The sequence below is a fragment of the Mercenaria mercenaria genome, chromosome 18, assembly GCF_021730395.1.
Source record: "Mercenaria mercenaria strain notata chromosome 18, MADL_Memer_1, whole genome shotgun sequence".
NCBI lineage: Eukaryota > Metazoa > Mollusca > Bivalvia > Venerida > Veneridae > Mercenaria > Mercenaria mercenaria.
Window position 1 is genome coordinate 58,692,238 of NC_069378.1, and position 26,465 is coordinate 58,718,702.

General features: G+C 33.9%; 1 protein-coding gene across 2 annotated transcripts in view; it reads right to left on the reverse strand.

The window, feature by feature from the left end:
- Positions 1-6,257: 6,257 nt before the first annotated feature.
- Positions 6,258-26,465, reverse strand: part of LOC123559972 (uncharacterized) — a 143,179-nt gene continuing 122,971 nt past the window's right edge. For both annotated transcript variants that reach the window (XM_053530258.1, XM_053530257.1), the window contains one exon: positions 6,258-14,253. In XM_053530258.1, coding sequence (XP_053386233.1) covers positions 12,035-14,253 — 2,219 coding nt within the window. In that variant the 3' untranslated portion in view covers positions 6,258-12,034. The remainder of the gene's footprint in view (positions 14,254-26,465) is intronic.

A 26,465-nucleotide genomic window follows, 5' to 3' on the forward strand; every position in this document is an offset into this window, starting at 1 on the left:
CAGAAACTTTTCAAAATGTTTCACAATAAACTTTTTGAGATACTCTAAGGAATTTTCAAATGTACGTGATATATATAACAGATTTGAAGAAGATGTAAAAAATCATAAATACCATATTCCAGTTAAACAGTCATATAGGAAGAAAGAACAATAACCATACATGAATAAAACATTAAGAAAAACAATTTACCATTAAAAAAGGCATACCACAAGTATTCAAAAAATAAAAATTCGAAAAACTGCGCGCGACATCTTATCGCAAGCGTATGGCATCTTATCGGGTTCGCTAGACATCTTATTTCGAATGCTAGACATCTTATATCTTGCGCTCGACATCATATCTCGTTCGCACGATATCTTATTTACTTTTTAGGGCCCTTGGTGTATTCAGTTCATCTTAACTAGTAGATAATTAGGATCTCGCCTATTCAGATGCTATGTAAACTTCCCACACGTACAAGTTTATCACATCATTTTGGGGAGCAGTACAAAAAAAATGGTCATCCTATCTTGAAAATTTAAACATAATGATGCTAACTGCATGTTGGAAAATCAACGAATCGCAGTTCGACTGATAGTATCAGTTCGCACATTGTCAAAAAATTTGCATGCATGAATTAAGGAGAAATTCTTTTATATATGGGTGTCGCCTACATACTTTATCATTATTTTTGTCAAGGACTTTACGTCATCACTGAATTTTTGCTGCATCTTTTATTAGTTTGTCATTTATAACCATGATGAGAAATAAAGTAAATGTGCATAACACAAAATATGGTCAGTTCTTAATTTGAAGACATTTATTTTCAAAACATCTATATTCTATAATCTCAATCCAACCATCAGCACCACAGCCATTAACAACACGCATATGCACGCGCACGCGCGCGCACATACGCACGCGCACGCGTACACGCACGCATATACACACACACACACACAGATAGAGAGAGAGAGAGAGAGATAGAGAGAGAGAGAGAGAGAGAGAGGGGGAGAGAGAGACGCATATGCACGCTACCAAGCTAAACGACAACAAATAAATCTTATTGTACATATTAATTGAAATTGTTTTTCTTTTTTCTATAACTTGATATTATATCATGAAGATCTATGTAATAGTTGCTGACTATATATACATGAAAATATTTGCAAATATATATGAAAAAGGGAACTGAAAAAAGAACTCATGCGCTCGAGATAAGATGTCGAGCGCACGAGATATGATGTCGTGCGCGCAAGATTAGATGTCGTGCGCTCGATATAAGATGTTTTGCGCACGAAATAAGATGTAATGCGCACGACATAACATGCAGCTTACATTTTTTTATGAATTGCGGCTTTATTTTGGAGTCATGTATATGCTGTACCTCAGTACCTGAGGGTTTTGAATCTTTAATAAAATCTTTATTTTTAATAATGTCAAATGATCTTTCTTGTGAAAATCATGCAAAATCACAATTTAGAAAAAAAAAAGATCTACCAAAATGTCGAGTTGATCCGAAACTTTGTTTTTTTATGGTAACTAAGATAAGTTAAAATGAGTTCAGCTAGATTTTATAATCACACTGGTCATAGCTTTGTCAACACAAGTTGTTCCAGTAAAACTGCGAATAAAGCGAGTCGATTATTGAAGATGATGACGTTGATAAAAACTAAAGTTTTTAGTTTTAAGTTTAATTAATTTTAGATTGGTACCTTTTTTAAATCATGATAATTTTTAACATGCAGGCCCTATTTCAGCTTAATTTTTCAAGTGTCTGGTAAATTACTAATTATAAAGATCGAATCTAATATATTTTAGATACCTAACATTTCCCGCAAGCATGCATACCCTTAATAACATATGTCATGTTGATTTATACTATGCAGAAATACATAACTTCAAAATGAAATAAGGGGCCTCCGTGGCCGAGAAGTTATGATCATTTGCCCCTCATCGATGTTGGTTCGAGCCTCCGAGCCTCACTCAGGGCGTTGAATTCTTCATGTGAGGAAGCCATACAGCTGGCTTACGGAAGGTCAGTGGTTCTACCCAGATGCCCGCTCGTGATGAAATAATGCACAGAGGGGCACCTTGAATCTTCCTCCACCATCAAAGCTGGAAAGTCGCCATATGACCTGAAATGTGTCGGTGCAACGTTAAACCCAAAAATAAATAAACGAATAAAAATGAAAGTAATATAATTAAGCTAACAATATTTTACACACGCTATCATTTCCTTGTTTTTCTGTTATATTGTATTTCTTCAAACTTGATCACTAACCATTATATCCTGTTAGTACTTGGTTACAAACCTCCACTCGTGCTCTTTTCGGTTGATACGCTGAATACATTTTACTCAAGAAAACAAAGGCATTTTCTTGTACTTTAAATATACGATAAAAATGCATTTGTAAGATATTTGCCAGTTAAAAATTCAAAATATATAAACTGAAAAAGGTTTTATGTGTACGAGCCGTTGTTACTAAACATGCTAAACGTTTTTACCAACAAGTATTTAAGATTCGTATTTAAAATACAATTCAATAATATTATTTTGTTTTATTTTGGTCTAGCGCTGTTTAACGGCCGGCAGTTAATCTAAGTAATGTTATTGGATTCTGTACCAGTACCAATATGCTCTCCGCAAGTAGTTGTCAAGTTCTCTACATGTATCGGAGGTGAAGAACGAATGATTTAAGACGCGATTTTTATTTTATCAAATCGTTGCGGAGAACCGCCCGAGAATCAAACTAATCAATTATTCTTTGGAGAAAGCATATGTACCGAAATCCTTCAAAAGTTCGTTGATCAGACCACTCATCAAAAAGTCAGATCTAGATGCAAATGTTCTGAAGAACTACAGACCTGTTTGGAAAGCCACTTGTCTTTGAACAGTCTCCACGAAGAACACCAGTCTGCATACAGAAAATTTCACTCCACTGAGACTGCATCACTGAAAGTTCAAAATGACATTCTCAACTCCCTTGACCAAAATGATGTAAGAATGATGTGATGCTTGACCTTTCGGCTGCTTTCGATACCATCGACCACAAGACACTATTGCAACGCCTCCACGACCACTTTGGTATCGCAGGGAAACCACTTGAATGGATAACTTCATATCTGAGCGACCGCTACCAAACAGTGACCATAGATAGTGAATTGTCAAAACCAGTGCAAATGACATACAGTGTCCCACAGGGGTCCGTTCTCGGACCAAAATGTTTCACAATGTACACTAAACCAGTTGGTACAATATGCAAGAAACACGGATAAATCGTCATTTTTACGCCGACGACGGGCAGCTTTATTTATCTTTCAAACCAACAAATCCGGTCTTTCAAAAGGATGCTTTACGCCGTGTTGAAAACTGTCTCGTAGAAATCGTATCTTGGATGAACAGCAACATGTTGAAAATCAATGCCGATAAAATTGAAGTCATTGTATTTACCTCTCAAAGAAACGAAAAACATATTGAATCGGTTACTGTGAAAATTGGAGAAGAGAACATTAAACCATCTAAATGTGTAAGGAATCTTGGTGCTTTTCTAGACTCCAAATTGAGCATGGACAAACATATTAACTCAGCTTGTTGGTCAGGGTACGGACAGCTACGTCAAATCGGCCACATCAGGAAATATCTAAATACAGATGCTACAAAATCTCTAGTAAATTCACTCGTCACTTCACGCCTTAATTATTGCAATACGCTCTTATATGGTGTTCCGAAGGTCTTGCTGAATAGAATTCAAAGTCTTCAGAACACTGTAGCCCGAATTATAACGAGAATATTGCGTTATGATCACATTACACCGGTATTAAAAGAACTGCAGTGGATATCAGTTATTCATAGAGTGGACTTTATTCTAGTTCACACATACAAAACATTGCATGACCAATCACCGATCTATGTTAAAACTCTATCAGCCAGCAAGAAATTTGAGATCCAAGAACAACTCAAAACAACTAGTTGTTCCAATAAAGCAAAACTGTAAGGTACGGTGATCGTAGTTTTTCATCAGCTGCACCGAAGTTATGGAATGCTCTTCCGGCTACTAATAGAGAGGCTAAAACCTTGGATGCTTTCAAACGATAATTGAAAACACACTTTTTCTTCAAGGTCTATTGAAACTCACTTTGCACTGAAAAACAAGCTTTGCAATGGAAATCATTTCCTATTGTTTATTGTTCTTTAAAATATCTAGTACAATTAAAATGTAGAGTAAAACCTGATTCAGGCTAAATACCTTATATTGTTGATATATTTTTTGTGTTGTATTGTATGTCCATATCATTCTGTGATATGTAGTTTGTACAGCGCTTTTGAACGTTTATTTTATAGATGAAAAGAGCGCTATAAAAATCTGATAAATAATAATAATAATAATAATAATAACAATGTTTTGTCGTATGCAAATTAAAGATAAACCAACATAATATGCACAACAGCTTGTCCTTTGCAACAACATTGCATTTACGACAGTCTGGGGTCAAATAATGAATATATATGTATACAAAAAGGCTTAACCCTGCCTCTGGTACTGCTAAACCAGTGTAAATGACTATTTACAGTAATTCGTCGGCGGGAGAACTTTTGGAACTTTGGTACAGACTTCATTTTTATCTGAAAATGAATAACTTTAAATAGTAACTAGGTCATCCAAGATGGTACTCATTTGTGTACACACAACGCGATATAAATTAAAACTAAATTAAATATGTTTAAATTACTTTGTCTATAACACTGGTAGTTATATATACCAAATGTTTTCCATACTTTTTAAACATTTTTTTAATTGAATTAAACAACATATTGTGTCTATGTACTGCTGTGAACTCGGAAATGTTAATACATTTAAACGTAATTAATTTTGAGTCTACCCCTCATAAAAATTATTGGGCGCCGCCATATTGTTTTTATGCAATGAAGCGAGGCGATGTCGGTAAGTATTGCGGTCTATGGGGAAAACCAAACAATGAACCTATCAAATTGAATTTTTAAATGGATTTTAACTATATAAAACATATTTTGGGACATCATAACGCATATCAGGACTTTAACAATAATGTTATCCGGATTGATGGGATAGATTTACGGTATTTGAATTGTTAATAGTTTCTGGTTTGTTTTTCTGTTACTTTTAGTATTTCAAGTTTCTAGCGTTGGCTACCATTAGACGCAACACTGTCAAATTTATATTTGGGAGGGTTGCAAATTCATATTCGCATACATATATATAACTATAAGCGTCTGCTCATTTTGTTTTACAGCTTTAATCGAATCGCCAACTATGTGTATCATAATATGTACGGGAATATTTATGAATAGTTTGCAATGTTCTCAGCTTTGTCATTCAACTCCTATTGTAATAAAGAAGGAAATGTTACATGTTCGCGCATTCAAACCTGCATGAAATGCAGCCGCTTTATTGTTTATGTCATGTTCGAATTTGTGAAATTTACATTTCATGGTTGTTTATGAATATCCTGAAATTTCACTGTTACAAATGTTGTAATTGTCAAATGCTCACGATTTCGTTTTGTTATTTTATACTATAACTAAAACGTATAAAATGAAAATAAGAAGTTACTTTTTGGTACTTCTGGTAAAAGAGCAACATACTTTCATTCTTGTAACAATTTTACATACGGTGTAATCTGTTCAAGTAAATACAGAGTATTTCACAACAAAAATGTTGTTCATATCTTATATTAAAATAATGTTTCTTGTCTTTACTGCAGCTTGAAGTTTGTGAAAGAAACGTCATTTTAATTAGATAAGTTTGAGAGACAGGTAAATGAAATATTGAAATGCAACTTCTGAATATAGCAAAATATTTGATAAAGAAAGCTATTAAGTTTCAAAGCTTTAAGCTATGATAATTTACTCATTGATGTGCCTGTCATGAGTTTAATCACAAGTCGTCTATATCCTCTATGACGATTTTATTTTAGACACTACGTTACAAATAAGTTTTTTTTCACCTTTTATTTATGTGGAGAAGTTGGCAGTTACTACCGAAGAACAAAAATGTATTTGTACAGAACAGAATAAAAAAATCACTGGTAAGGTTAACTGCTCAGATTTAATGACTGAATTACTGTTGGAAATATCGGCGCCGCACCCAAAGAAAACAAACACACGAAATATGCATTGATTTCGTTGATATATTATGTGTAGCTTGTAAACTTAAAGCCCGGTTGGCAGACAACAAAATACAAACATCTGAATAATAATGTAATGGTGAAACAAATTTCAACAACAAACACTGACTCCTTTTTTAAATTTTATTTCGAGACAAGACACAAAATATTTTATACGCACCAGTAAGAAATTATATATATATATATATAAAAATTCAATAATTCAATATATTCAGATAGGTTATTTCAGTTCAGAATGTCATGCTGGATTAGAAATAAATACTTTATTTAAGAAATAATAAGTTCCCAAACGTGGTTTATAGTAGAATAACCCGTGTTTTGAGTTCTTTTGCGTAAAAATATTATCACGAAGGCCGTTGGCCTGAGTGATATGTTATTTCGCGTAAGAACGAAGAACTCGAGTTATTCTACGATAAATCACACTTCGGAACTTGTTATTTCGATTCTAACACGACATACTAGTATCAACAGTGTTAAAAAAAATGGTAACTGCATTTTACGACCGTGCTAAGCACCTGGATCAGATGACGTCATTGTACGCGAGTGGTTTATTGCAGAATAATCCGAGATATTTTGCTCTACATGTATGTAGGTTATTCGCTGGTCGTGTTAGAATCAAAGTTTATGATCTAAAATACTACACGTGACTGACTCAAATACACAAATAGTGAAATACACACCAGGTCAAATCGGCATATAAACTACATAAACACTGGAGTCAGGATGATTGGAACATGGATTATAAATTATTTGCTGTTATATCATTTAACATTTATCGTGTCTGCATTTATTGGGAAATTGTACACGGCAAGGTAGATGACTGTTGATCTGGCAGTCTAGACCAGCAAACATGTTCCCACGGTAAAAAATGTTTCAAACTAATAACTAGTAAGAACGGAGTACACATCTACAGTACATTTTTACCCTATAAAATACAGACATGCTATTTTAAAAGCGCTATCACTTTTATAAATGCTGAAATACAATATACTTTGAACATATATTCTTTTAAATATGAGTTACATATATCAGCTTATACCTCTAAACTTCAAAATGGCAGATATTCTTTTTCATATTTAACTCACTTTAAAAGAAGATATTCAAAAGTACCTATTGCAAACTGGTGAAGTAAAAACTAACCATTACCTTAGCTTAGCAACACCACCGGACATTATCAAAGTAAAAATATTAATTTGTAATAAATCAGCAGAACTACTATGCAAAGGTGCTAATGTAACAGAATGTAACAGAAATGCGGAAATTGACCACCTAGAGTAATATATATTTTAACAGTCATACTTAAGAATATTTGAATTTATATTTATGTTTGCAATTGTTTTGTCAACAATCAAAATTAAACAATACAAACAGAATTATTATATATACAATATTACAGTTATTGCAGTATTGCCATAACATATATTTTAGCATTTTAAAAGTATACATTTAATAATTGCTTTAAGAAATAACACTAACTTTATTTTTTATCACACTACACCGTATAGCGTTAAGGAACGTCCAACGTATAGCAAAATGTTCAATTCGTTCGTGTCCGTTCGCATTTGTTTCATTTCCGTTTCTCCTGCGGCGCCTTGTCCGGCGACGTTCGTTCCATCCGGTGGAAGGTAAAGAACGTACACTACAGGAAAAAATTGTCCGTTCTATGTATGGTAGCAACTCCCTCATATGCGTTTTGTTCGTTACTCGTGCGTTCCCTTTGCGTTTTGTTCATTACTCGTGCGTCCCCTATTCTGTACTTGTCCGGTTTGCATCCGTTCTTGTCCGTTGGACCTGATTCACGGCCGGACTATTACCTGACTTGGAACGGATGTAACGTATGTTCAACATACGAAAGAATGTTTTGTCCGTTCTCGTGCGTTGCCCTTACGTTTTACGCGGTAAATGTTCGTGACTAGTGCGGTCATATCAGTTAAATGAACGGTATTCGTCCTGTATATGTGCGTTAATCTTGCGGTCATTGTGCGTTTTATGCGCTCCATACACCGATCGCGAGAGCACCGAGCAGCAGCGGGAGATGCCTTTCGTCACTGGATAACTTTCTGCCGCATTGTTTTCTATACGTTTGGTGTCATTATCGCTTAACGGTGTAATGTGACTGACACAATAGGTATAAAACTCTTATTAAATGCATAGATTTTGATTCAAACACATTATGTGTAACTCATACATGACACCATTATAGGAGTGAGTTGGGTTTTACGGCGAATCGACACAAAATGGTCATATATCGCCGAACATTATAAAATGACAGAAAAATGGTTAAAATCAGCGATTTCGCATGCTACGCTGTTTAAATCATCAAATATGTATCAACAAAATAAGTGTTAGTGTCAATATTTCCGATTGTTTATTTAAGACTTCATTGATCCGAACAGCCCTTATTATGCTTATTGACATTGCGTTTCAGGTGTTAAAGGAGTTCTTCTTAACGGTGTTTCATTTCAAGTAAAGAAAATTAGGATTAGTACCACAAGTGACTATCTGTGTTGTTTTGAACTAAAGTTCTAAAAATAAGCTCAAATCACCCCTTTAAAGCGCGGTACTTCAAATGTTTTTTTTGTGTCGTAATACTGTACCCGTCTCAATGTTCCTTCAGAAGAAAATATTAAGCATATTCTAGGCCGGTACCTTAAAAATGTTTGTCAGAAACAAAAAGTCAGGAATACTAGGTTATATTCATTATTTAGAACATCAAGTGCGTCAGCTGTATCGCGGAAAGACTTATGTGATATGAGAACAAAAATCTTAATTTCATTCTCACACACGAATGATCCAAAACATGAATGTAAAGTTATCCGGAAAATATTTAATCAGTAACATTATTTCAAATATTAACAGTAATTTTGACAGAGCTTCTAATGCATTGCTTATTAAAGCGCTCAAGTATATTTGAAAGTTTACCAAAGTCTAACCAGTATATAAAATTTACAGTTTATACATGATAAAATGGGCAAGCAATACCTCCTGGTAATTCTTACAAAAGAGAATAAAACTCTACAATACACTTTATATTTTAATATTATACCATGACACACATTTGTGGCGCAAACTACACATAATACATATATAACGAATGGTATTTATTCAAGCTATGTTAGGAATATTGTCTGTTTAACATCGTACTTCAGAACAGTAATCCTGCTAAGTATACCTTAAACACTTTCTGTATCATTTTAAGGGAAATGAAGTTTTAGTAAAATATATCTATGTATTGAAAACAACTAAATGCGCAATGTCTCAAATAACAAGATACTATCGCAAAAAATATTTGTTTGTTTTTTCAGCTCTGGATTATGTTACATGTAGGATTATTACCATGAATTATTACATAATATATTCTGAGATGATCCTTTCAAAATTTATAATGAATTAATACATATTAAATATTGTGCCTACAACAGAGATGCAAGCACCATGGTCAAAAACACATAAGTTATTGTATACAAATATAAAAGTTAATAGCAAAATTATTGATGATCATAATTGTATTTATTACACAATGTATGTTCGAATGCCTCAGCAATCGAATTATGTGCCTTTCAGCTTTCATTTTTGTAGAATAAAGCCGTCAAATATTGCGACGTGTGATAGCAACACGTCATGCTTTTCAAAGCCGTATAAAAATTATGTATAATAGCACACTGTTCTGCATTAAAAACCAAACCACGGAGTGTACCATCATTTACAAAAAAAATGTATGAAAACATGGAAAAACAATATCACTGCTAAGAGAAGACATAAACAAATGTGATTGTTACTTTTAACAACATCTGTATTACAAGAAGATACACACCAACTTCAAATATATATTCAGCAATAGTACAACCAACTCATTGTCTCATATACAATGAATTTGTTTTACAATGAATAGGAAATAAGCTAGGCGTAATATTTGCTAACAATCCCCTGAAATAATTCAATCAATGCAAAATGTCAGCAGACAAAGTAATATGATACACCCAGCATCATCAATCTAAACAAAATGTAAGAAAATTGAAACATAACGTCAAATCACGTCATAATTAGGCCTAAAAAATCTTTGTTTCCGGTAAAATGCGCAGAAAAATTAAGGTAGGCAGGTCGGAAGTTTTTTTTATCAAGGGAGACTTTTCGGAAATTATTTTTTGTCAAAACATGAATACAAATAACGGGTTTATGCATTTGGAGCATCAGTAAATTGATTTCTAACATCACTGGCCATATTTAAAGCATAAAAATGCAGTTTTGCAACTTTTTGTTAAAAAGTTGAAAAAGTATTCTCCAAGGCCATAAAAATTTAGGGTAGGTCGGGATACCGGAAACAAACATATCTTAAGCCTTATATACAATAAACTACAGAATATTATTAACATATGTCTACAGTGTAAGGTCAACTACAAGACAAACACATGACATATACTTACACATGGGAAGTATAGACAATGCCTGGCTTCTATGCAGCATTTTTATATGAATGCCTGGTTACAATAACAAAGCGATAAAGAATATTTGATTTGTTATCTAAATGTATTTTTTTTCTCTATGTTCATCGAGTTGTAAGAAATGAAATGTAGTATTTCCTGATGGTAAAACTATTTGCGATATACGATTTATTTGATATATTTTGGTATACAATATAACATCTGCTAACGATACCTCTGAGAATGGCATGCATTCATTTTCTGACGAGATCAGTCTGTTATCAAATTAACATCTTCATGACAGCGGCAAAACGTGCTCAATACTGAAATTAGATCTTAAAGAATGCACGCTAAATCGAAAATGCGTCAAATTGAATGTTAACACTATCATATATCTAATACAAAGCACAATTGCATATAGCAACAGTACATTCTGAATGGCATACAAAGTAAAATGCTTAGACTAACGTAATTATACTACAGTTTTAATTATTACACTATTTCTAAATAGTTACCAGCTTTCATACGGCTAAATATAAAGACATGTACAGTTTTCATTTGTATAAAACTTTACATTTGATGGACACAAATAAAACGTAGCAGTCTAAAATAATGTACATTTACATTCAAAATATTTACAAAAGCATATGATAATGGAAAATATTTCCAAGAAGATGTGTATATTCACCATATATGCATTATAAATACAGAGTATTAAATCAAATGTTGTTTTTTTCTGTGTAATTGTCGTACGTTCGGTAAGGAAAATAAATTATCCGCAATAGTCAAGACAGCGTTAAAAAATAAAAAATATTGACTAGGAATTCTAATGGTAGAAGATTGAGTTGATTTTCATGTTAATGTAAATAAATGTTGTGAATTATGGGTGCTATAGGTTATCATGCGAGCAAAATTTTGGATGCTATAAGTTATAACGCGAGCACGGGATAATTGCTGTGGATACAATTATTTTGCTTTGTGTAACATCACATTGATTCAGTTATAAGTCATACGGTGCAAAACCAGTTTTGATAGTGACGGAAGACACCCATGTCCCCGTCCGGGCAGATTCAGGCATGGTCGAGCTTTCGTAAACTAGCTGGATGGCTTCCTCACATCATTTATAAATTCTTCAGCTTGACATAACATTTAATGTACGCGTTTGGTAAAATAAAGTTGATTTAGGACAATGTTAAGGGATAACTGATCAGCGTCAAACAATGCTGACAGTTCATCTAGTTTACATAAGAGATTTGTCTCCTGATCATTTCGTTGTTTATATTTAGTGTCATCAGTTCTACTTGAAGTAAACACTTCGTTACCAAGATCAGCTGTTTAATCATATAACACTTTTGTATTTCTTTATTGTTCTCAAAAACAAGCATTTCCAAAAAGTCATATTTGTTAGCAACTTGTCTTATGTTGGTATTCATGTAACAGCTAATGAATATACTACTTTGAAGTATTACTGGGCTAATCGTGACCATTCAGATTTATTCAGTTCGTCGACTATATTCCTGATACCGTCCCAATCCACCACAACTTGTGGCAGATTCCTCAGCTTCTCAACAAGCGTGCGAACAGAAGCTTTATCTGGGTATGTATCACGCCAGTGAAGAAGCATTTGATATATTCTCATGGCTGAGTTGTGATTGTCTATCTTAATGTGTTCAATCGTAGCCATTTTTAATCCAAGTGCTGGTCCAAGCAACTCCCAGTTCTCACCGATTACGTACGTAAGTTTGCTTAGAGTCAGATTAGACGGGTTTTCAGAGGAAACGAACTCTTGCACTTCATTTCCCTGAAACCATTCAGACACCGCCAAATCTTTGTTAATGTTATGTGACTCACATGCTGGGCTCGGTATGCTTAATTCCTGTCCAAATGCTTTGATATTCTCGCCACCAAACTTATGGCTCTTGTGATTACATACGTATCCTTGTTTATATGGCAACACAATGTGCTCTTTTGCCCCTTTGTATTTTCGAAATTCATTCCTTATAACGGATTCTCCAAAGCGCCTAAATGCATCTGTAATCTTCCTTTCGACATTGCGAGGGGGGCACAGATTTAGTACAGATAAATGTAAGTGCTTGTCATTTAATGTTATTTGCCCAGCATGTTCCCAGTCGATTTGGACAATAGACAAATCTTCGAAAAGAAATCTCTTCTCTCTAAATTCGATAACTGACCACTTTCCAAGCACTGCTGCAATAAGTCGATTGTAAACTGTTTGCATGACTGCGGAGTTGTCAAATGAAAGGACGAACTGGACTATTGTTTGTTTTTTCTCTTTCAGGAATTCCCATAGTTCTGCGCGTTGACTGTGATCTTTCAGTAGGCTTGGAATGATATACCAACCAAGTCCAACTGCTTTCCTTTCCTTCTCGTGATATCTCATTGCTTCTGACAGGATGTGGTGTTTCTGAAAAAACCAAAGAATCGTGTCTCGGTGAAACATTAGTAATTTGTCTTCAGCGTTAGTCCACAGTTTGTCAATTAGCGTTAGTGTCAACTTTCCTTCGGTTATAAGGGTTTTCCATTCGTAGTAGACATCTGGCATATATCTGATGAATCGTTTTACTGTTATAAGGCACTTGAAGGCATCAATAAGAAACTGTGGATCCAGGACAACATATTTTTGTATTGGTTCCTCTTCAATGATACACACATTTCCCTTATCATGCTGATATTTCAAAAATAGCTTTATTTGTTCAACAGTACCAAGAGGATCCTCGCTTTTCTTGTCAATTTCAACTATCTTTCCAAATTCTACTATCTTTTCTTTCCTGCATGTAAATAAAGCTTTTTCAAGCTGGATCCATTTGGCTGGCACTTTGGTTGACCTTGCAATCTGTTGCCCAACAGAAAGTATTGTTTCCTTCAAATGTTCAAATGCTGCATTTCCAACATCGCTGCTACCTACTGCAAAATCTTGTTGAAATATGTGGTTAAGTGCTTGCTTCTCTACAAACAATTTTCTAACATTCTCGAAGTATCTATCTGCCTGTCGTCGTTTTGACCGATCATCTCCTTCCAGTTTGTCAAAATGTGTTCCGACAAGTATGATTGTAGGTTCCGTTCCATCTTTGTTTCCAACGAAAGAGTGAATTAAGTTTACCCAATACCGTATGTAGTATTCCATTGTTCTTCGGCCCATATTTGCATTGATCTCCTCGTCGTTTGGCACAATGTCCGTTAACCCACATGATAGATTGAAAACAAGAAGGTAAATTGCCTTTCTGCTTTGAAACAGTGCATGAGTTGCATAGCATACAGGTTGACCCCCAAAATCCCAAATGTCCAATGTTATAGTGTTGGAATTGACACTTTTGTGCTCGTTTGTGTCTTGAAATGCTTGAACATACTGCAATCTGTTTTCAACTGACATGGTCTTTGGTATATGATATGTTTTCTCTTCAATACTTTCAAGATCAAGATACGTGTTCATGTTGGATGTTATATTTCCAGATTGATCCGGATGGCATTTATAATGCACAATGTCGATAGAGTTAGTACTTTGTATACCATCAAGATCTTGTCCAATTAATCTCTTTATTAGTGAAGTTTTACCTTGTCCAAAACTTCCCACAACATTAATTCTTACTGAAGAGTCTTCTTCGATTCCGTATTTCAGTGCCTTGCTGTACATCTCGGAAGCAAACGGTCCATATAACTGTTCAGCTAAAATATAAAATCACTTCAAGATTATCATGCAGAAGATAAAATATAACTAAAGTTAGGGACTGTATAGCTGAGCAAATTTTTAACCGGACGCTATGGCATGATACCATTTAATATCCAAAATAATATAGAAAAAACAATGGATCTGCCAAACAGAAAAGTTAATTATATCAGGAGCAAATTACATCCATTGTTGATATATATCTAGCTACCTAGCTATCTTTTTAAGTTAAATTATGCTTAAACATATGTAGGCACATTTTGAACTTGTCTGTTTATTTTCTCCGATTGAAATTCACCGCGAAACAATATTGGCAAACTAGCAAACTATTACAAGCCAGGTGTATGGATTTCTCACATATGAACCTAGCAAGGCTGAAGCATACATAACTTAGAAGCAATTATTTCGAAATAAGCGGCTTTACCAACACCAAGAAAAGTAACTATATTAACGTCGTTGACATGTTTCAATACACAGGATGATTAACACATAACTCCAACTATGACAACTAAGTTGAGAAACAATGTATCATAATAAGGCTAACAGGAAATATATTTTAACCGTCACACTTTTTAGAAGATGTACAGGATTAGTGAGTAAACCTGGACCAAAGGGATATAACATCACAAGAAAATTCTAATTTCATAAAAAGGTAATAAAGAGTAATATAAATGAAATCTATAAAACAATCCCATGTAAGCATAACAGGCAACCAAGCGTGTGCTTGAATGAGTCTGCCCATGAGCAGACATATAGTAGAATAGGATATGTTAGCAACAGCATTACTGATTAACTACAATGCATTAAATTAACATTGTACTGTGTGGATTAGCATTACTTTAAGCATTATCTAGGTAACAAACATGTTATTTTCACATATGCCTTGACTATATCGTAGAAGCAACAGCAACAAACTAAATATCAATTAAAACACACAAGTAAACAGGGCTACAAAATTAATTATTGCATATAAATAATGATCAAGTGACATCGAAAAGAGTTCTATGGACCATTATCAAAGTATCAAACATGCTCAAAACAAACTTCCACAATGTTAAACTCTACTGTTTGGTGATTTGATACTTGTTATCACAGACTTTATTTTTCAGTTTTTGTCAATTCAAAATACATTTGTAGTTTTGTTTTACATTTCTATCCTTTTGTAATTGTGATTTTACATATAAAATGTGGAATATTAATTGCATTCTACAAACATATAGTATACATTTTCTGAATGAAATTTGAGTCAATAGTCAAAGTTATTGATCAATGTGAGATGGACTGAGGGCTAAAAGTTCTTTCAGTAAAATGTGTTTAATATAGATAGGTCATATAACACAAAATATAGACCGGCGATTTATATAAGGAGACTTGTATTGAATGAAGTTGATACAGATTGGTCCATTATTCAAATTTTCCACTAGTAGATAAACAATGTGCACTTTAAGAAAAATGTTTACAGGAATATCGAAGTATACATTTATTTAATGAATGTGAAAAACAATTGGTTGCTTTAGACGGACATATAATAAAAAGATTTTCAATTAAATATCTCAGTAATTAACATATCTGTGTTGTTTTTATAATGTTTCTGAAATAAATGTACCAGCATAAGGATTAGCACAAGTAACATTGGCATAAACGCAGCGTTATTTTATTAACTACTTTAGGCATTTATCTTTAATAACATATTAACATTACCTTAAGACTGCTCATAAGAGCTTAATGAACGTGTAACACCCTAATACAGGCTTAAGTGGAGTTTTGTTATACATATAAAGGAATAGACACTCGGGTAGCATTAAGTCTTAGTACGGGGGACATTTCACTGCCGACATACGTCAAAGAGAAACTGCTGCTGTGACAGTAAAAATAGAACGCAACCAACACACTACTAGCGGAATTGGATTGATTGAAATTGTTTAAGAGAGGTAATGAAATGTTCAACAACCCTCGTAGCCCTAAGTACCTGTAAATAGAATGTTTTCCGAACGGGAGTCATGGGCTAACAAGAAATTTACAGGGATTTATATTCAGTTGGTTATTTATCAAACTTAGGATTCCGAGAATGAGTAATTGTTGTGTAAAATAATAGAATGCTTGAACCTGATCCAGTGTATCAACGTGATAGCTAAAGATAATTACAATTAATCGTAGAGTTAGTATTAATATAATTAAACATTGTCATGTGTTAGTAAACTTCGATATTTTTAATGGCGTTACATTATTCATACTGTGTTTACCTATACAATATATACATACAAATGAGGAGCATTTCAAACAAAACACACAGTGCTGTGTATGGCGTTCTCGTATGAAGAATTGTACGCCCACAGTATGAGTATGACGTTGTGTTTGGCACACTACTGAGTTATATATTTTTTTTTCAGAAAAACAGCAACAGAACCTATAGTTATAGGAACAATGATAAAGTAAACAAGTTCCATATATTAATTGTTACTACTATAAAATTACTATAATGAAAAAATATGATAATATATTTTAATTATGTAATTGAGCCATATATTAAAGTATTATTACTATTATTAAAGTACTATTATGAAAACAAAATTGAAAAAAAAAGTAAATAGTGTGCACAAAATTGTATCTACAAAAGCAATTCAGGATCAATAAGATTAGATAATACTACTGAAAGAACTGCCATGAAAGCAAACAATATAAAAGTACCAGTAATAATTGAAATGCTTGTAACATATGCATGAAACAGGTCAAATAATTATCTGGAGAAATAAATACAATAAATAAATGTCAAATGAGTTTACTGTAAATGTGTATATTATACATAGTCTTTGACTTGAGGCCCTCTGGATATACAGTACCTAATTTGTGTGTATGAGTAATAAGACCGAGGGAAGTACCTACGTCTTTAGTATTTTGAAAATTGAAATGGGTACAGTCGCTAAGGTAACTATGACTTAGACTAGCTGACAAACCATGTTGAATGTCCTTTGTTGAAACGTAGAGATGGTGAGACATGAATATCTCATATATGTTTTTTTCTCTGGCTACCTCGACTAAATGATTCGTGAATCAAGGATTCTTAAATGATTTGAATTATGTGCCCATATGTTAGAATCAAAAAAGTAATAAAAAAGGAAAGAACCATCGACTTATGTCAAAGAACAGAGGGTTTTTAATGTAGGATGCCATAATTTTTTCAATGCAACAGTAAATTCGTTCCTTTATACAATATTTCATTTAGAATATATTCAGTGAGGTGGAGGGAAACTATATCTCGGTAAAAATCACCGTCCTTGAAAAATCTACATAAGTAATGTAATTTTAAACTATTGTGTGTAAAGTATGGTTGGCTTGATTCAATATGTCAATGACTGTTAACAAAACGTGAAAATCACTTATGTTAAATATCAATATATCAATCTAGGAATATCCATTTTATAATCCAGACATTTTGAAAGCAAAGTATACAAAGAATGCAGCGTAAATGAATCACCAAACGTATTAGTACTTTTCATCCCGTCAAAATTCAGACATCGCAAAACAAACTCGAAAATCAGCAAAGCAAGAAAAACTAGAGGTGCTTTTGAGAAAAGCGCATGTCTCCCACAACTGCCTAATCATCTGAATAGTTAGTCTGTCTTTATATACTGTTTACTTGTTGGAGTAAGCAGCCTGTTGGTAACTCGCATGTTGGAGTAACCGGCCTATCGGTAATTATGTTCATGGGCCATAATGCCGAAGTGCCTGGACCGACTTGGCTAGTTATCGAACTTGGCCGAGGACTTATTGGCAAACACATTTTGTTCAGGTTTGATGAAGATCGGATGAGAAATGTTCGACTGAGAGTGCGGACAAGATTTGTGACAGACTGACAGACAGATATATACACACACACACACGTACACACATACACACACAGAGTGGAATAAATTGATATGTCTCCCACACCACTGTGTGGTGGGAGACATAACTATGATTCTTGCTCACTGACTGTTTCCTTTTTAACATAATATGATCTGATATAATAACCTGATTTTTACGTTATTTAAACAACCACGCCTGCATTATCTGTGTTCAACATGATTTATAATCAAAATGGAAATAAAATCCTATCATGCGCACCCAGGCACACACGCATTCACTTACACAAACACACACGCACACACATATGGTATATATTAAGAATAAATAATAACCCGGGACGGGAACAAAATGTAAAAATAAATATATAATTAATTTACGTGCTGGCTTAGATTTTCGTAAATTTTTATAAAAGAGTGACAAACTAATTTATTATTATCACAGCAGCGCTGTTTGTGCCGCGTGGCGCCCGTAAAAAGTCTCTCCGTATATCTAATCAGGGCCTTTTCAGATAGTTCAGCACGACGTTTATGTCACGACGTTTATGTCATGTTATTGGTACTGTTAGTTTTTCAGCTTGATTATTTCGGCCTGGATGCTTCCAATACTCCCTTTTCATAGCTTTGGGTATTGTTTAGTTACCCTTTGGTGCCTCCTTATATATATATATATATATATATATATATATATATATATATATATATATATATATATATATATATATATATATATATATATATATATATATATAAACTCAACTGTTCTGAAAGTAACAAGGGACATGTATCCTGTGAATTGTTGCGCATGTTTAATTTCGGTTTGAAACAGTGAATGGAGTATTTTTCTTTTGTTAGTCTAAATGATAAACAGTTCGTTTTTATTTTATGAAATGGGAATATTGTAAGGACTTCGGACACTTTCTATATGAATTTGCCTACTCCAAGAGTGAAAAATAAACCACTAAGAAATAAGTATTTAATTACATACACCAACAAAATACATATTTGAGATTATTTCTTAAAGTCAAATTTTCAATATTTGTTTCATAAAACGGCAATTTTTGCTCTAAATAGAATTACGTACCCTGTTATTATACATATAAAAGCTATTTTGCTTTATACAACATTGTTCCCACCCGTGCATTAAAACCATATTTGGCCAGCACATGTAGATATTAATTATACACATTTTCCGTGACTATTGTGTTGATGCAAGGGGTGGAAAAGTACTTTTAAACAAAAAAATATAACTACAGGGTGTTCCTAAATGTAAAGTAACCAATAATTTTTACATTCATGTTTAATAATTAGGTTGTCACATATTTTTACATCCGTTTGTAACTCAAATACTATGAAAATATTTGAAAGGGTACACATAGGCATTTTATACATGTATAGTAGCGAGAGAAGCAACTACTGTGAATATTATTTGTTGGGTTAAATTTTCATTGGCTTATCCTGGTTGTTTGTTGCAGTAGATTGGCAAATGTGTGCTTTAAAATACTAGCAACACACCAGCTAATCTTCTGCATGCCCTCCTCGCGACGCGCACGCGCCAGCCATTAGCGATGAAGGTGTTATTTGTTTTCCATTTTGTTTTTATTATTTTTTGTATTTTTGCATCTGCGCACTCTGGTCAGGATCCATGCTGTTCGGTTTCAAGGCCTATTGGAATTAGAGAAACCGTTAGCGGACATCATAGATCCGTGACTAGACTGCACAGATGCACAGTCTGGTCTGGATCCATGCTGGTCGCAATTGCACTATGTTGGTTTTCTCATGGCGCGGCTCAAATATTATCTGTGCAACTGGTACTTATTCCAAACAAGAACCCACCCAACAGCTTGATAAGATGACTGCCTTTTCGTAGTATTAATGTTATACAGCACACAAATACTTGCCATCACTTATAACACAGCTATATAGACATGTACATGTACTTAAATAACTACCTGAACCACTGTAATAAAACTGACCGGTCACTTATACATGTATATCTATTCATACATGTAATGCATCAATAACTTTACATTACGAACAGTGTATAGATAAGTCAAGTACAGGTTGTTTGCAAAAATATCGCTCGCTTTTTTACTCATTTTTAGGATTTTAATTTTAAAATGTTATTTTTTCCTTAAATAAACAGATTTTGTCACTTTTTTCGACTGGAATTCATATATTTAAAACTTCGGTAAAGTGATGACATTATATTTTTACGGAAATTAGACATTTTATTTTTTCAAGAAAATATATCCTGGCTAAGATAAAATAAGAAAAACATCTTGATAGGAACAGATAAAAAACAGTTTCTGCTGTAATAAGTTAACTAACACATTGGTTTATCATTGACTCGAAACGATTTGGGTATTGTTTAAATACTTATGGAGAATTTTGCATTCAAATTATAGGCTAGAAGCATATGATAGTGTCCGAAGTCCTTTTTTGTTGTTTTGTACAGCAATTGTCTGTATGACTGTATACTTCACGTAGTTTTCTTACCAATGGGTCTCTAATTTGTTGAGAATGAATTGTTCTTCTAGTTCGTAATTTCTCTCCTGTCTAACTTATGTATATTCATATTTTTTATTATATCCCTAAATGCACATTATCTCTATAAAATTCATTGTATCCACGAGATCAAGTAAACTTTCAGGGAGAAAAAATATAGCATCTCTGGTCCCAATCAGCTAAAAAGACTAAAATGTCACTGCTTATTTGTGAACCATGATAACAGAGCTTTGAGTATATATGCAATTGTTGAAACAGTACGACTGTGTGGAAAAGTTCGGGTGTTTATATAAAGCAGCATTGAGTGTAAAATATACATGCTCTTTTGTGCTGCGAAATTAATGTCTCTCTCTGAGGTCTGCCACGTGTTTAGTAAACTGTTTAGACACATCCTTTCGTAACGTGGATTTGTCAAATTTTGACATGGCGTTTTGTCAGTTTTTGGAAATCTTTGAAAAAACTGTAAGTCTAATTATTTTTTCATCTGCTGCTTAAAAATATATTGCCTTATACACCAATCGGGGTAACAGGATAACATATTTTGGTAGTTTAGACAGTCTAATGTTACATGTAGACCAGATGTCGCTTAGATATCTATGTACAATCGTGTTTGCTTAAGCCGGTGCTAGTGGGCGTGAGGGGTGTTGCACTTTCCATTACCTGTAATGAACAGACTCAATCAAACCAAGTCTGCTATTAGTTTGCTTGGTTGCATTCTGTGCTTCCAAAGGATCTTCATATAGATTTTATTGAATATATTCTGGTATATTAACATTTATACATTGTGTTATGCTTATGGTTATTTTGATTTTCTCGCATCTTTACATGAACATTTATTCCTTATTAATTATTAATATTACATTGACTATATCATGTATTTTACGCATGCCATAAATTATGTTTATACGTTTTTGTTATGTCGATGAGCTTTTCATGCTTAAGACGGATAGAATTGATGTTATGTTAAATTATATTTGTTATTGATGATATATCAGCTAAAATGTATAGAAAATATTTACGATACAAAGTGTATCTAGAGATATTGCTAGAGATATCGAAACTTTGTTTTTCTGTTTTTCTTTCAAATTGTATTAACCCGATCGGAGTAAAATATTAGAATATTAGAAAATTAGCAAATAACAGTATCTTTTTGTAAAGCTTGAGTTCATATTTTCAGAGTCACCAAGATGAAGATTTTACGAATATATAGATTAAAACGCCATATGCTATATTATAATTATTATTGTACAGTCACCTTTAAAACAGGTCCCAATTATTTAAAGTTTCACTGAAAATAGCTTTGCCTAGGAAAACAGATACTGACATTCTGGACATATCTCCCTATCTCATGGTACCTGGGAGCCCGAACATGAAAAAAGAAACAGATTTACCTGTCCGTTCAAGCTATAGGTACTTTCTATATATATTATGAAAGTAATATTTCTTGCGGATAAGATAAATCGGACCTGCAAAACTAATCACTTGCGAAATTTATGAATTATCATGGGAGATGACTCTATATAGTTTCAGTTTTCAAAATTTTTAAATTTTGTTGACAAAACATTACAATATATTTTTTAAATCAGTTCAAATACATGTATACATTTTTCGACACTGGTATTGTGAATAAGGCGCAAACTATAAAATTATGTAGAATTTTCTAATGTGAAGTTCATTTTTAGATAAATTTGACACTTTGCATACAAAGGAATTAAAATTCAGTTTTGCCAAAACCACTAAAACTAGGGATTATTTAATTACCCCACCCATCTTAATAAGGCACAAAAATGTAATCAATGACTTCGTCCACCTTATCGAAAAATAAACAATTAAGTAATAAGGGCATAAACTGACTGTAAGCATTTTCATTCTTGCCACTTTTGTTTCTTTCATTCGCCTCTGATTTTCAGTTGTCATTTCCCGGTCGATCTCGTTGACTTAGATCACAAAACATAATCTAACATTAAATAAAAGAGGTAAAAATTTGAAAAGAAAGGATGAGAAATGTAGAAGCTTTTCAGATGGACGGGCGGCGTCCACAAACTTTGTCCATGGCATTTCGTCTTCATGCATGGAGGGATTTTGATGTTACTTGGCACCATTGTTCATCATCAAAAGACGGAGAAACATGCGCAAGAACCAGGTTCCTAGGTCCTTAGGTCTAAGGTCAAGGACACAGAGGTCAAAAGTCAAATTCAAGAATGACTTTGTCCAGATCATTTCTTCTTCATGCATTGAGGGAATTTGATGTAAATTAGCGCAAATGTTTACTATTATGAGACGGTGTGTCATGCACAAAACCAGGTCCCTATGTCTAAGGTCAAGGTCACAGATACAGGCTAAAGGTCCGATACAAGAATGACATTATCCGGGGTATTTCTTCTTCATGCATGGAGGGATTTGACGTAACTTCGCATAAATGTTTGCCACTATGAGACGGAGTGTCATGCGCAGGTACCAGGTCCCTAGGTCTAAGGACAAGGCCACACTTAGAGGTCAAAGGTCAGATACGTCAAGTTCAATAAATATGGTTACTTTGGTCCAATGTCTATACAGTTATGGCTCTTTGATTATTGAAAAGTTTGAATCATATGATAGTAATTAGTTTCTTTCTAAAACAGCAATTTTGAAATCATGTTCTTTAAAAAAATACAACACAAACACAGAATTAAAATTCCATTTGCAAATGCAGGTACTAGCAAAGAATTGCTATGACGGGCGTATATTGTGACATTCTGGCACTTTTGTAGATTTTATTGTCAGTTTCATTTGGCCTCAAGTAGAGACAGAACTTTGAATTTTAAAGATAAAATACATGAAATGGAGTCTAGAGATTTATTCCTAATTCCTTCAAATTAAATGACAAAAAACTATTTCACAAATATGCATTTTATAAACAAATGTTTATGTCACTAACTGAATTGTTTTTGAGATGTATTTACTCATCAGAAAGACATAAGAAAATTCGTTTCTGAAATTTACGTTTGCTTCACTGCTTCACGTGTTTCTTTCAGCTCAAAAAGTAAAGTAAACATTAACTTTTAACTATTGGATATCAAAGTGAAGTATCACTCAGTCCTTTATAGTAACTAGTACATTTTTGCTTTTTATGAATTGTCACATTTATGGACAGGTTTTATAGTAGATTAGCAAGGTGTAGTAATTGATCTGTAGTACATATGTCTACTTCAGTAAATTTACTTTGATCATTTTGCTAAAAAATTTACAATTTCATATAGTATTCTGGTATTGCTCCATTTTTCATCACTTAAGCAAGCGTTATATATTCGGCGATAAAGACAGTTGGCGTGTGGACCGGTATGAGAACATCATGGCGTAAATAATTTACGTAAGGTAGCCGCATGACGTCTGGTTCATTACTTCTCGGATAAATGAAGCAAAATTAAGCGCAACTATTATCATTATATTTTAATGAACATGTTAGAAAGAAAATAAACAATGCATTATAGCTGTTTATCGTCAGATTTACCACGATTCATCGTCCATGCTCTGTGATATTCAACAATCTCAATCACTATGCTTCTGAACTCTCAGCCATTGTATACGATAAGCAGCTAGAAGGTATTGATTATTAAATCTTTGATTATAATTACGTCATTTGTACATTCAACAAGTTAATTGCATTCAAACACAAATAAAATAATACCTAGGATAATGTTGTGTACAAAATAACATAACATTAACAATGGATCTTCTTAACGTAATTGCGATTAAAGAAACTCTTGTATAAGTGAGTGGATAATTATGCTATATGCGAAGGAGTCACAAGGACGGGTTCAAAAGTGGGTGACGCACGCCCCACTCCCTCCTAAAAATCCGACAAGCATACATTTTCGATAGCCAAAAATTGATATATCGGTTAATTTAGTCAAAGTTTTCAGCTCGCCTCGCTCAAAAAACTTTATATCAATAGTATTTTTCAATTTTTTGTGATTAAAGATCAGAAAGCTATCAATTTGGTCGAATTGCCTTTTTTCTGAAAATTTATGAATGTGAAGGATGACTTTGCCTCAAATATGTCAAATATACGTACTATTGCACCACTATACTAGAGTCGCATGTCCGTCCGTCCGTAATTCTAACCAACTCCGAATCTTCCAAACCGCTGCGAATAGTTTCATAAAACTTGCATCGTTCATTAACCTTAACAAGACCACGTTCTGAGCACACAAGCATGCTCAATAGGTTTAAGGTCAAGGTCAGACTTAGAAATCTACCCTTACTTTTATCTTGTGTCTTGTGTCCGCTCTAAATTGTCTAAAGATTTTCATAAAACTAGCATCAGTTGCTAGCCTCTTCAAGGCGACATGCACAGCGCAAATGCAGGTCACTCGGTTAAAAGGTGAAGGTCACACTCGGAGGTCAAATGTCAAATAGCTAAACTTTGTGTGCGCTCCTTTTCTTCTAAATCGTTTGGAAGAATTTCATAAAACTATCATCAAATATTGAACACATCAAGACCACTTCCTTGATCCAAAGTCAAAGTCAGACTGAGAGTTTAAATGTCAAATAACTTACCTGCATATCTTATGAACCACTTAGAAGATATACAAGCTAACATTAAGTATTTACCTCACCAAGACGACATGCAGAGTGCATACCCATGCCAGTAGGTCCAAAACAAATGTAATGTAGAGGTTTAAGATCAAACAGCTCAAATTTATGCAGGCCATGTCACTAGGTGAAATTTAGAGGCCAAAGATCAAATAGCTTAAAATGTGTGTCCGCTCGATTTCTTCTTAACAAATTAATCTTCGCCAAATTTTGTCTGAAGCATCCTATTAGAATCATTTCTCGTAATTTTTCTTTGCCCAATTCATGGGCTGCTATAACTAAAACTAGAAAACACTTCTTCTTATGAATCACGTGAGGTATACGCACCAAATTAGGTATGTAGCATCCTTGTAATGTCCTCAAGTTTATTTTAATAATTTAGCTTGGCTCGTTTCAGAGGCCGCCAGATCTTACAATACATCTTACAATTACGGTGGCTGATTTCTGCCAGTGTCGTTCTGTCGTTCTGGCACCCCCGCCAGAACGAAAGAACGACCTTTTCACATTTGCGTTGTCTCGTTTTGTTCGTTCTGGCGGCCCCGCCAGAACGACAGGACGTCTTTTCCGCTTTTGGCGTTGTTCGTTCCCTCGTTCTGGCGACCCAGCCAAAACGGCATAACGAAGAATGCAACGCGACAGAACGAAAGAACGACACTTAAAACGGCGCTCTAAAAACGTCGTCTTGGCGTTCTGTCGTTCTGGCAGAACGACGGAACGAAACAACGCCAAATGTGAATATATATTTCTGGCGTTCTGTCGCGTTCCGGTAGAGCATGCGCAGTGTTGGAAAACAAATCTGAATGAAAGAAGAATGGATTCTGAGGGTAAATTTATGTTTTAAAACACAGTAAAATGTCTGAATATTGAATGTTTACATTATACAGCGTGATCTGTCATTTAGCATCGATATTATAATGAAATAATGAAAAATGCCACCTCATATGCAAGTTTTCGCAATTTTTGAGTGTTTTACTAGAATTCCGCATAATATTATGTTTTAATGCACAGAAGGTAAAATAAGCACTACTTCATCTAAAATGCCACGGATTTAACAAATCTATCGTGATTTCATGTCTAAATCATACAAATACGGGATTTGATCGGCACCAGATTTGGTGAAATTATCACCTCATGTGCGAAAATTTGGTCCGAAATAAAAAAAGTCCAAAATTAAGTCTCTGTATTGTGCACGTGATTAGAAGTAGAATTATGAAATCCCGCTCTGTCTGCTGCGACTTTTAGAAAATTACATGATCTGCCTCTTATATGACGAGAAAGTTGGTTAC